General features: G+C 40.6%; 2 protein-coding genes across 4 annotated transcripts; both read left to right on the top strand.

Annotated features, from left to right (window-relative positions):
- On the top strand, positions 1-5544 carry LOC311060603 (uncharacterized protein). 2 transcript variants are annotated; one of them, XM_084078837.1, is made up of 4 exons: positions 1-340; positions 1317-1504; positions 2069-2259; positions 2408-5544. In XM_084078837.1, exons 3-4 carry the CDS (start codon positions 2070-2072, stop codon positions 3385-3387), a joined length of 1170 nt encoding a protein of 389 aa, XP_083934963.1. In that variant the 5' UTR covers positions 1-340; positions 1317-1504; position 2069; the 3' UTR covers positions 3388-5544. The 2 variants fall into 2 exon arrangements, with proteins under 2 accessions (XP_083934963.1, XP_083934962.1); XM_084078836.1 differs by lacking the exon at positions 1317-1504.
- Positions 5545-6667: 1123 nt separating this feature from the next.
- Positions 6668-9262, top strand: LOC311059970 (sesquipedalian-1-like). Of its 2 annotated transcripts, XM_084078091.1 has the most exons (4): positions 6668-6764; positions 7475-7601; positions 7988-8297; positions 8610-9262. In XM_084078091.1, exons 2-4 carry the CDS (start codon positions 7521-7523, stop codon positions 9044-9046), a joined length of 828 nt encoding a protein of 275 aa, XP_083934217.1. In that variant the 5' UTR covers positions 6668-6764; positions 7475-7520; the 3' UTR covers positions 9047-9262. The 2 variants fall into 2 exon arrangements, with proteins under 2 accessions (XP_083934217.1, XP_083934218.1); XM_084078092.1 differs by lacking the exon at positions 6668-6764 and having other exon boundaries at positions 7134-7601.
- Positions 9263-11181: the final 1919 nt, after the last annotated feature.

Genomic DNA, 11181 nt, shown 5'->3' with positions numbered 1-11181 from the left:
TAGACTCCTTGGTGTTGCGTTGTAACATTATTTACACACCAGTGTTTTTATAGTTTCTGCTGTCTAAAGATACAGAGTTATTATGTCGTTTCAGACGAAGCTACGTTTGTTTTGACATTCATTAAAGAAGCAAATGTCGGCGTATAATAATTATACACCACTCCTCTAGCAGTGTGGTGGGCTAATGATGCGGAGTTAAAGGGAAACCATAGGGTCGGTCGGTGGCAGACAGTGTAGATAGAAGTGGTATTAGATTATCCAATAAAGTTAAGCAGCTGGACGTGTCTGTCTGGAGGTATATCAAAAGGAATATAAGGGACACCAGGTGCTCGTTATAAAGGTAATGAATGAATCGATCGATGAGTGTTGATAGATGTTAAGACGTTCAAAATCAAATCCCCAACCTTACAAAACTGATACACACCGGACATATGTCTTTTATAAACGTTTAACGTTTGTTAGCTGCTATAAATGAGAATACATCGTGGTGGTAACGTCATATATAGTAGCCATATAGTAATGTATATAGATGATTATGATGACGAACACCTAGGATGATTTTCAGGGTGCATTTTCTGTGGTAACAAACACCAGTGGTGGAAAGTGCATGTACTCAAACACTGTACTTAAGTACACATTTGAGGAATTATTACTTTAGTACTTTTGCTTCTACTCCACTACATCTGAGAGGTAAATTGGTAAATGATAATTCCCACATTTCAATGTATTGCTTGGCACAGACTGAGCATTCTTGTGTTTCAGCCAAGTACTTAGCTGTTGTTGTACCATCTGTTGGATGGCTCATCCCTCCTCCGCACACCTCAAAGCGACTTAGAAGTTGGGACAGTCCTGTGTGCCAACTAGCCACCATGCTCCACAACCATGCTTTACCCCCATATGAGAGCTTGAAACCTGTCTATTCTGTTCTTTTTGGATTACTGACTCTGGCACTGTCCGTTCTTTTGGATTACTGACTCTGGCACTGTCATTTTTCTATTTTTATTTATTTTTTATTACAGAGTCCTGCTTTGTCTTTGGTCCACTTGCACATGGACTACTGTGATGAACATTACAGAACCTGTTAAGGATAGCTGTCGAGATGCATTAATACATTCACTGTTGAAGGCCTGTTGTTGATACATATATTTTCATGTGAATATTATATTCATATAGTCCATTGATTGGCAATGCATGATGTCGTTATGTTTTCTGTTGATAGACTTTACATTTACCTACTTATACTTATTGACAGAATATATGACTATGATTTTTATTCTTGTCTATCTTTGTTTGCTTCTTCTCTCACTTCCTTGCAGGGAAATTCAGTTGTCATAGGCATATTTGCAGCAACAGCAGGAAGAATGTAACACTAGAGAGTTACTTGTAAAAGAGTCAAGACTTAAGAACTACACTGCGTCTGTTACTGAGCATTGACCCTGAATGGACTCTGGGGCACTTGCTTCAACTTTGTCATCAAGTTTATCGTCACATCACAAGTTTGCAGGTCTAAAGGAGTGGAGGAAATTATTTTCCATACAATTCTCGCAATGTTATGCAGTTACAGTAGTCATTGGAATAGCGAATAAACAAAGTAAAAAGGTTAGATAACAGGACATGAGTAAATCTTCTGCGATGTAAAGCCAAAACTCATGATTTATGTGCTCACAGTGTGTCTCTGTCGGCCCCTGTTTAGTTGTTGAATATTAATTAATATATTATAATTGGTTCACTGTAGAAAAACATCCATACCGTATATCCATTCGTACATACTCATTGCTGATATAGACTGTACATAATACATATATTTAATTCTTATATTCATTAGCGATAGATGAATAATATTCCATTCACACATACTGTTGATAGACTGACCGTTACTCTTGTAGCTCTCCTGTGTTTCACTCTTACAATTGTTGCTGCTATGACACCTGAATCCCCCCCCCCCCCCCCCCCCGAGGATCAGTAAAGGTTTATCTTATCTTACATCAAATGTGGAAAACTGAACAACTTTGAGACTCAGTTTACATATAAGTTGCCTTGACACTGACAGCATTTTTGTTCATTTTAGGATGTCTAAACTTGAGCGTCTAAATGCCCGTGTGGAAAAGCTACTCACTGTGGCTGTGTATGAGGTTCTAGAGGTGGTGAAGGAAACTGTTTCAGAATACCAGGAGAAAACGGCCAGAACTCAGAGAGAGAATGAGAGTCTTAAGAGAAGACTTCAGGAACTCCAAGATGAGATAAAAAGAGAGAATACAGGTGGGCACAAGTAATTGTTCCTGTGGTTGTAAGAATAAAATCACCTGTGTATTTGTTCCTACAGAGGAGAAAATGTAACTATATTTGTTCCGTTTGTACAGTGAAACAAATAAGCATACTCTTAATTGGCTTTTTTCTCATCTTGCAGTTCCTTTAAATGTCCTTTTACCTGAAGAAGACGAAGAAGAAGAAGAAGAAGAAGCACATGCAGGGAGACAAGAGCCAAATCTGGATTTGAGTCTTGAGATTCAAAAGGAAGACCCCGAGCCCAGCCTGGTAGACCAACAACCAATTATCAGCTACGAACATAGCCAAGACTTGAAGTGGGAGTCTAATGAAAGAGAGAAAGCCAGTGCAGTTGAATCACAAGTCGAGTGTAACTTGGCACAGACATCAGCAGAACATTGCAAAGTGCAACCAGAGGAGTTGACACACATTATTGAGGAGGCGGCGACGTCTTACAGTGTTAACAGCGTTAGCCGAGCGCTGCTACCTCATGCTGACTCGCCAAACAACCCAAGCACTTCACACTCCAACACGCAGCTCAGATTGAACCTGGCTGTCATCAAAAGTGAACCAGAGCTCACAGACTGCACTACATTAGATGTGCCAGCTGTCCATGAACCTTATAGTGGCTGTGTGGATTTAAGTAGCAACTCCTCTCTCCATGACTCCTCTGAGGCCCAGAGGCCGCAACTTGGCTCAGGACCTTACGGACTGGTCCTCGTCCACTCAAATCACAATGCTACCAGTAGGAGGCATGTATTTGCCAAAACCAACAGGACTGTCTTTGATGCAAGGAAAAACAGGAGGGAATACTTCAGGGGGGATGAGCATGAGCCACACGTGTGTTTTGTGTGCGGAAAGACATTTAGCCGGGGGGGGAATCTGAGGATCCACCAGCGCTGCCATACTGGAGAGAAACCTTACGGCTGCGTGCAGTGTGGGAGGTGTTTCAGTCAGGCCGGAGACCTGAAGAAACATAAGAGAGTCCACACAGGGGAGAAACCGTACTTCTGCAACCTGTGTGGTAAAAGTTTTAGTCGTGGAGAGAATCTAAAAAGACACCAGAAGATCCATGTTGGAGAGAATTTAGAGTCGCAACAGGAGTGGACAGAGCACCAATGAGCCCAAAATCCTAATTTGTACTTTGTCGTATGACCACATTGCTCAATATCAATATAAAACATTAGGTGAGTGACGTGGTCGTATGACGAAGTGCAAATTAAGCTTTGTGGTTTGAGTTGCAGCCAGTGTCATGCACCCTTTTTTCTGTGACATTTTCACATTATTAGTGACATTAGCTCACCCGGTTGGGCAGCAGTGGCTAAAGTGGTTGATCAGCTGCTTGGGAATCAAAAGGTTCACGGTTCGATCCACGGATCCTCCTGGCTTAGTGTTGAAGTGTCCTCGACTAAAACACAGAACCACAGCTGCACATTGGGTGCTGTAAAAAATGAAATAAAAAACGTGTCCACTGCTCTTAATAGGTAGGATGGGTTAAATGCAGAGGATAAATACCAGGTATGTGCAAATGCACTGAGAAAATACACCAACAACTAAAGGGCACAACATTATTGTTATCATTATTATTATTAACGTGACAGATGATTGTGCTGATTTTATCACTGCTGGGCAGAAACCTTGTATCTCCATATTTCATATTTAATAAATGAATGCCCTAATTCATACGATTGTTTAAAAGTAGCAAAAATGGTTTAACTACAAGCTTACAATTCATAACCAGCTCAGTGGCCTTATGGGTAGAGTGTCTGCCCTGAGATTGGGAGGTTGCAGTTCAATCCCTGGCTGGGTCATAACAAAGACTATACAAATAGGACCCAGTGCCTCCCTGCTTGGCACTCGGCATCAAAGGTTAGATTTGTGGTAAGTCCCTGCGACATACTAGCATCATGTTTAGGGAGTGTACTTGTACATCAAGCTACCTCATACTACAGTAACAGGAGACAGGCTCTTGCCACAGCCACATGGCTCGGCATGGCTTACTTAATATTCATGTAGATTGCCAATTTCCAGTATTTTTGTAAATCTTTTTTGTTGCCTATAATTACAGTACATGCCCAAAATAGGCATGCCAGATTGAAAGTGCTTAAGATAAAAGACTTTACCAATGAAAGGTATTAACAAGAGCTTGTCACTAAATAACCACATTGGATCCAATGGCTTTCCATTAACTGAAAATAAATGGTTTTGGACATAAACGGTTTCTGCCCGACATCAAATATATTCCCTCAGATGAAGGTTTTGTAGAGGTGTTTGCATTATGAGCCACTGGAGTGATCTAGCAGTTTGTTGTAACTTATTCATTTTACAAGGTACAATCTGCTATTTCAGTTGTGAGAGCTAGCCAACCAAAGCAGTCGATTTTAAAAAGCTAATGTTAGTTTCGCCAAGTGAACTTGGCAATGTTTTAATAACTATCAGGCTAATACTTAACAGCAACCAATACAGTGATATTATAGGCAGTGATTATATGGAGTCAAAACACCCGAAGATCATGTGTGGACAATGTCACCCCCGGGGGGGGGGGGGGGGGCTTACTGTGTTGGCTTAGATGCATGCTTGGACAGAAGGCCATGTTCTTCCTGCTGAATACATTTTTAATGCTTTTTAATTCCCTCCTTTTGACACGAATATGAATGGTTCCAACCTGAGAGATTCTGAGCCAATGTAATAGTGCATTCATAGAGCAAGTTATTTGTAAATCAAAACTGCCATGTGTTGTACACAATTTATTTTTAAATTACCCAACTTTCTTAAAGACCTTAATCTTTAAGCCCCTAAAGAGAAACGAATGTTTAAAGCCCCTCTTTTGGATTTAATTTTTAAGTCTTAAATAGTTGATACTCTGCTTTTGAGGCCCAATCCTGAGATGCATCTATGTTGCGGTGATGTCACCATCATCACTATAAGCTTTATCCTGTAATACCACGTGTTGGTCATGTCTGGAAACATTTTGCTACAATGTTAAGACTTCACAACATTGAGTCTTCTGTACTGAATCTGTGACCATTTGGCTTGTAGCATAATAGTCTATGTCAGTTTACAAGTGTTCAGTTAAGTAGGGTAGCTTTGGGGTATATACATTTGATGATTGGATTTGATGATGTGTCATTTCTTGAAAAAGGAACTGAATGTGTTAACTCATTTGAAATACTCTGAGCTAAAGTATGATTGATAGTCTGATACAAAATTATACTAATTTCAGTAATGTGTGCCCACAATGGCATGAGATTTAGCCTAATGCTACTTGTAATAAAGTTGTATGATTTGACATAACTGAGACTTCTTGTGCACTGAATGGATTTTTGGCGTCTTTATTAACTGAATTGTTTGTAAGGAATTCTGAACTTGACTTGAGTGCTTTAAGTCTGAACTTGAGATTGAAAGCAACTTTTGTTTGTGTCGAGGTGTCGTTGAGGAAGTCACTGAACCCGTACCTGCTCTCAATGAGCGGTTTGGTGCCTTGCATGGTTGCCTCTCCCTTCTGTGTCTGAATGGGTGAATGTAATGCACTTTGCATAAGGTGCTAAACAAATGCAGACCATTTAGTTTGGGGGCGCCGGATGGTGTATTTGTAAAGCTCATCTACACAGAGATTTCATTGCAGGCCAGGGATTGTGTCTTCGGCACTGCACTAGTGAGTTGTGACTACTGCTGGATCGTTGAGGTGGTCAAATGGAGCATGTATGTGAGCACCTCTCTCCAAAGCGTTTTACAATTTGCATTACATTCACCAACTGACAACAGAGGAAACCCTGCAAGGCTCATCACTCAGGAACAGCAATAGATTCAAGTAGCTTGTTCAAGCCAAGGACACTTAACACAAACCCAGGGGGAGCTGGGAATCAAACCGGGAACCTTCTGATTCCCGCTCTACCTCCTGAGCCATTGTCGCCCCTGTGCATGTAGCTGTCCCATAGACAAAAAAAAGGTCTCCTGATGAAACTCCTCAGTGTCAGGTGAAAAGAAGTGGCTGGACAGGTGACTCCATCCATGTGTATCAGTAGAGACATGTGGTTGTCTACACTGACACTCTCTGTGTTAGCAACAGTGCAGTAGGCACTGTCAAATTGCCATGGTTAGACCATGATCATGGGGACTGGAATGGCAGAGCTGTAGACTTAATGAGACCTGGACTGGAGTCAGTTAAAGACTTGTGACTTGACTTAAAAATAGCACTGTACACAACACACTGCCTGTAAGTGACACACAGCAGAAAGGGAAAAAACGTGCTTAACATTGCAGAAGAATTGGCCTAAGAAAATAATTTACAAAAATGTGGATGAATTGGATAAGCATGTGATAATTCTTCAGTTTAATCATGGATGTATTAACATAAGGGCTTGGTCTTCCACTCTTCCAGTGGTACTGCGTGGTGCTGACGTGTAACTGAGCTCACCTTAGATACAGGAAGTGTTTTGCAACAACACCCACATCGCACACACAGAGGAACTGAACACAACACTCTACACTTCAGACAGGTGAGCAAACAACTATATGGACAATATAACACAACAGAAAGTCTGAAAAGGTCATGATGATACCAGTTTAATGTACGCGAGGTAATGGAGTCAATTGCGTTACCAAATACAAAATGCGGAACATTTTGTTTACACGGAAACATATGTGGTGAAGAATGAAGATAACATTTGGCCAGAATATGTTATAGCATAATATGTTCCAGCATATTCAGTGACAAGTTGCATTTCTGATTCAAGATATATACACAAAAAAATATATATTAAGGCATGGATTGAATAAACAAGTGCAGTGGCATACATTTGTAACAGCGCCACCACGGGGCGACATGCGGCAATGTTGTGTGCGATTCAGGTTGACTTGTTCAGCAAATAGAAATTAAAGTGCCTTTTATTTGAACACTTGAGATTTTTATTGTGCTGATGTTTTTTTTTATAGATATCTAGTTTTATTCTGTTTTTTATTAATGAACTTCAAGTCTGAGGAGCCCTGGAAAATTAATTTCAAACTGCTTTTTACTGTATTTTTTAAGGTGTGACAAAGTCTTTCTGATTCTGAAGTGTTGTGTACTTCAAATAGACAACAGTGTAGGCTAATGTAGACCATTCAAATATAATTATGTATACAATTATGAATATACACACATTCCAGTGTTGTGACAGCTTTTAAGAAAATACTAAGATACTTTTATTTCCTTTTTATAATTCCTCAGCATCTTCGATTTTATCCAGTGATGGCAGCAGGCCTGTGACTATAACATGAAGATTCATGAGAAGATACTTGTGCATTTTCAGTCTTGCAACTCACCTGTGGACAAAGAAGGATACCTTGCAAAGAAGGTGATTGCTTTATTGCAGCCTATCTCTGGAACTGTATTCAAGTCCCCAGGACTGGGACTTTTGATTTTCTCAGCCTTATGAACCAAATGCAGATGTAGTTTGCTCAAAAATCTAGTTTGTTTAACTAAGCAACAAAGCAATCAGTACTACTGTTATTTGTAACTTATTCTTTCACAATATTTGACAATTAGTTTAGAAGATTCCTAAAGTAAAAATAATAAAAAACGTCAAAGCAACAGCAAAAAGAATACATCATTTTGTATCCTTAGCTACCATGGCACTGCAAGTACTGCTTTCATCATCAAACCCGTTGAGAAAGAATTTGAGCAAGGGAGCCGTTTGTGTGGTAAACATGATGATGACTCAACTTTTTTTTTTCATGCCAGGGTGAGAGAAACACTTCCTATCAGAAGCGCTGGTTCATCCTGAAGGGGAACCTCCTCTTCTACAAGGACCGGCCCGCTGACCGTGACCTCATCGGAGTCATTGTTCTGGAGGGCTGCACCATCCAGCTGTGTGAGTCCGAGGAGCAGTTTGCCTTCTCCTTGGTGTGGAGCGAGCCTGGAGCGAGCCTGCGCACCTACAAGCTCTCTGCTGAGGACCAGGCCAGCCAGGAGAGCTGGATCAAAGCGCTGCTGACAGCTAACCACAACTATCTAGCCCTGCTTTTGATGGACATGGAAAAACAGTATAGAGGTGAGAGAGAGTGTGTGTGAGAGAGGGAGCGAGAGGGGGGTGTTGTGTGGCATGTGACAGATGCAGGCTGTGGGTGACAGAATGTTCTTTGTTCTACAGAGCAGGGAGCTGCTTGAAGCCCACTAGCCTTGTTTACCATTTAAGTAACCTATTGCCATTTGCAGAGTGTATTCAACTCAAAGCAGCTATGTTGTTGTATTAGTAACAACTGCTCCCCAGCATGCTTTGGCTTCTGTGTGAAAGTGATCGCAGCACTCTCCGTCGTCTTTCGTTTCAATTCTCAGAACCTTTGTCCTTGTCCCCATTCCACAGAGGCCCTTAAATTTTCCGCCGGTGGTCTGTCTGGGAGTCCAGTCATGCCGAGTGGCAGCACGCTGCAAGTACCACATTCTATGACTCGGTTGAGCCCAGGCATGTCAACACTACTGCAGAACCCAGGACCAGGAGTGGGCCATGCACCCAGCGTTGGCTCCCTACAAATGCTTCATGCTCCACCCATTTCCTCAAAGACAGCCAATAAAAGGTCACCCAAACTCTGGCCCAAGAGAAATGCAAATGTGGTGCCTGTTAATGGTCCCGCCCTACCCCAGGGGGATTGGTCTGTGTTTGGATCAGAAACCATGGAGGACTTTGGTAAACTGCACGAAGAGTTTGGAAAGGAAGTAAAACAACTCATAGCGGAGAGGCTAAAAAAGGGACGAAAGGGAGCAGAAGTTGTAGAGGAAGAAGATTTGATTGATTTTGGTTGATCATGTATATTCATAATATCTCAGTAGAGACATGATACATTATGATATGGCCAATGCCCCAAGCTGTCATGCCAACATGAATCGGTTGAAATGCTAATGTTAAATACATAAATGCTATATATTTGTACATATTTCTGTAGATTTGAAATGTTTCTAATAACTTGATTTTATTTACTTACGTTCATTAAGTCAATAAATGTTCCATGTTCTCATGTTCCACTGACCTTTGTTCCTAATCACTAGTTATTGATTCATTCCTAAGAGTTGCATGGCAAAACATTGAATGCAGTTATGTTCCACAAACTGCAAATGAGGCCTTGTATTAAGTGGAGAAAACTACAACAACCCAAGATCCAAGAAGTTAATCTAACAACCAAACTCAAACCGTATTTAGGCTTTGTTCAGACTGCAAGCAAACGCTATTCATTTCTGGAATACGGTCTTTAGGACTGACTGTCTACATTGTTATTTGCAAGTCATCAGATCGTATTTGTGTATTCTGACAATGTCTTCTGTGCTAAAGAGATAACATAAGTGTGAGTAATGCTTAATTTATACTTTGTCATTCGATGGTCTTGCTCATAAAAAATAGCCGATCTACAAGCTCACAATCTGATGCGATGTGTTGTGAGCTATAGATCGCTATTTTTAGGACATAGGACAAAGTATAAATCAGGCTTCAGTGTCCGACTCTCCAGGCTAAGACACATCTTTATAAATCATATTTGAATTGCATTTCAAGGCGTCAAGGAATGTGGTTCAAATCTGATTAGCAAAACCAGTTTTCATGTGTGTTTTTTGCTGTTCAAACTTAAGACAGATAAAAACCAATCTGATTCCAAAACGCATAGGTCAAATAGGATTTGGACTGCCAGTGTGAACATAAGCTTAAATGATGATCAGTTGCTATTGATCACCAGGCTTTACATTTGCTATTCACAGGTGTCCTCTTTGCCGTCATAAATCACTTCACCTGACAGCAGCCCAGCAAGCTGTTGGGTTAAAAAAAGGAGTGTGAGGTGTGAGCCATATGGGGACATAGGAAGGCATAGGGTTGTCGAATTGTCAAAATGGCAGAGAAAAAGACTGAGGTGTCAGTGCTATTTCAGTACCCCCGGCCCCCAGCTGTCCTGTTTTATGGTCTTTCACAGTGCTCCCTCCTCTGTCTGTCCCTCTTTGAAGCCCAGCGTACTTCTGCCGGAAGCCGTCACATACAGTGTTTGTTTTTCATACTATATGGGGACATCTAAACATCTAAAAACAAAAGTTAATTTAACTCTGAAAGGCACTTGTCAGATTTCAATTACTTCTGCGGTGTACTTAATGAGATGAAAAATTTGTGAGAAGATTTTGGTGAAATCAAAGTTTTAAATAATTTTAATTATAAAGAGACGTAATTTAGGTTAGTTAAATTAGGTTATATTTTGCTGTGTGAAAGACGGTCGTTCTATGAATGCTACAGAGAGGGACAGAGACAGGAGCAGTGGTATCAGTTCCCACTGGTGCTGGATTCCAATACATATTTTAGCTGTACAGTCGTGTGATAGATGGCTGCCTGTGGAGCACATACATGGAGGCAGTTGGGCGGTCCCATGGCGCCATACGTTATACTGGGCATCTGCGCAAGCGCCCCAAATTAGACCTTCCACAGTTGGAAAGTGCTTGATTTAGTATAACCTTTTGTTTCATTTCCCATCATTGATGTTGTCAATATCCATTATCATTGGCTTACTAACTAATGATGTAGCGATTAAGAAGTGTGGGATTGTATAAGTGGTGTACATAGAAGAATCAGAATTGCAGCTTTATTGCAGGTGTAGACAAGTGGGTGAAATTATTTTTCATACAAGCTCCATCGTTTATAGTTTTCAGGGAGGTGGAAAAATAATAGAGGTAGAAAGAAAAGGATGGAAAGCGATCAGATAATCAAAGGTTCTTTGTAGAGTGAAGAAAAATACATAAATATATTTTTGTATCTATATATATATATATATATATAGTTGCTGTCAGGTGGAAACCTCATATGTCCAAAACTGACTTTTCAGAAAATGGGAAAAAACTGCTGTCCAAAAGATCCAAAGTAGTTATTGGATATAGTTGTATTATTTAGTCACAAGCTCTTGTTAATATGTTTC

Source organism: Gymnoscopelus microlampas, assembly GCF_963454915.1.
Source record: "Gymnoscopelus microlampas genome assembly, chromosome: 14".
Lineage (NCBI taxonomy): Eukaryota > Metazoa > Chordata > Actinopteri > Myctophiformes > Myctophidae > Gymnoscopelus > Gymnoscopelus microlampas.
Note: the sequence above shows the minus strand (reverse complement) of the source record. Positions and strands in the feature narration are given on the sequence as shown.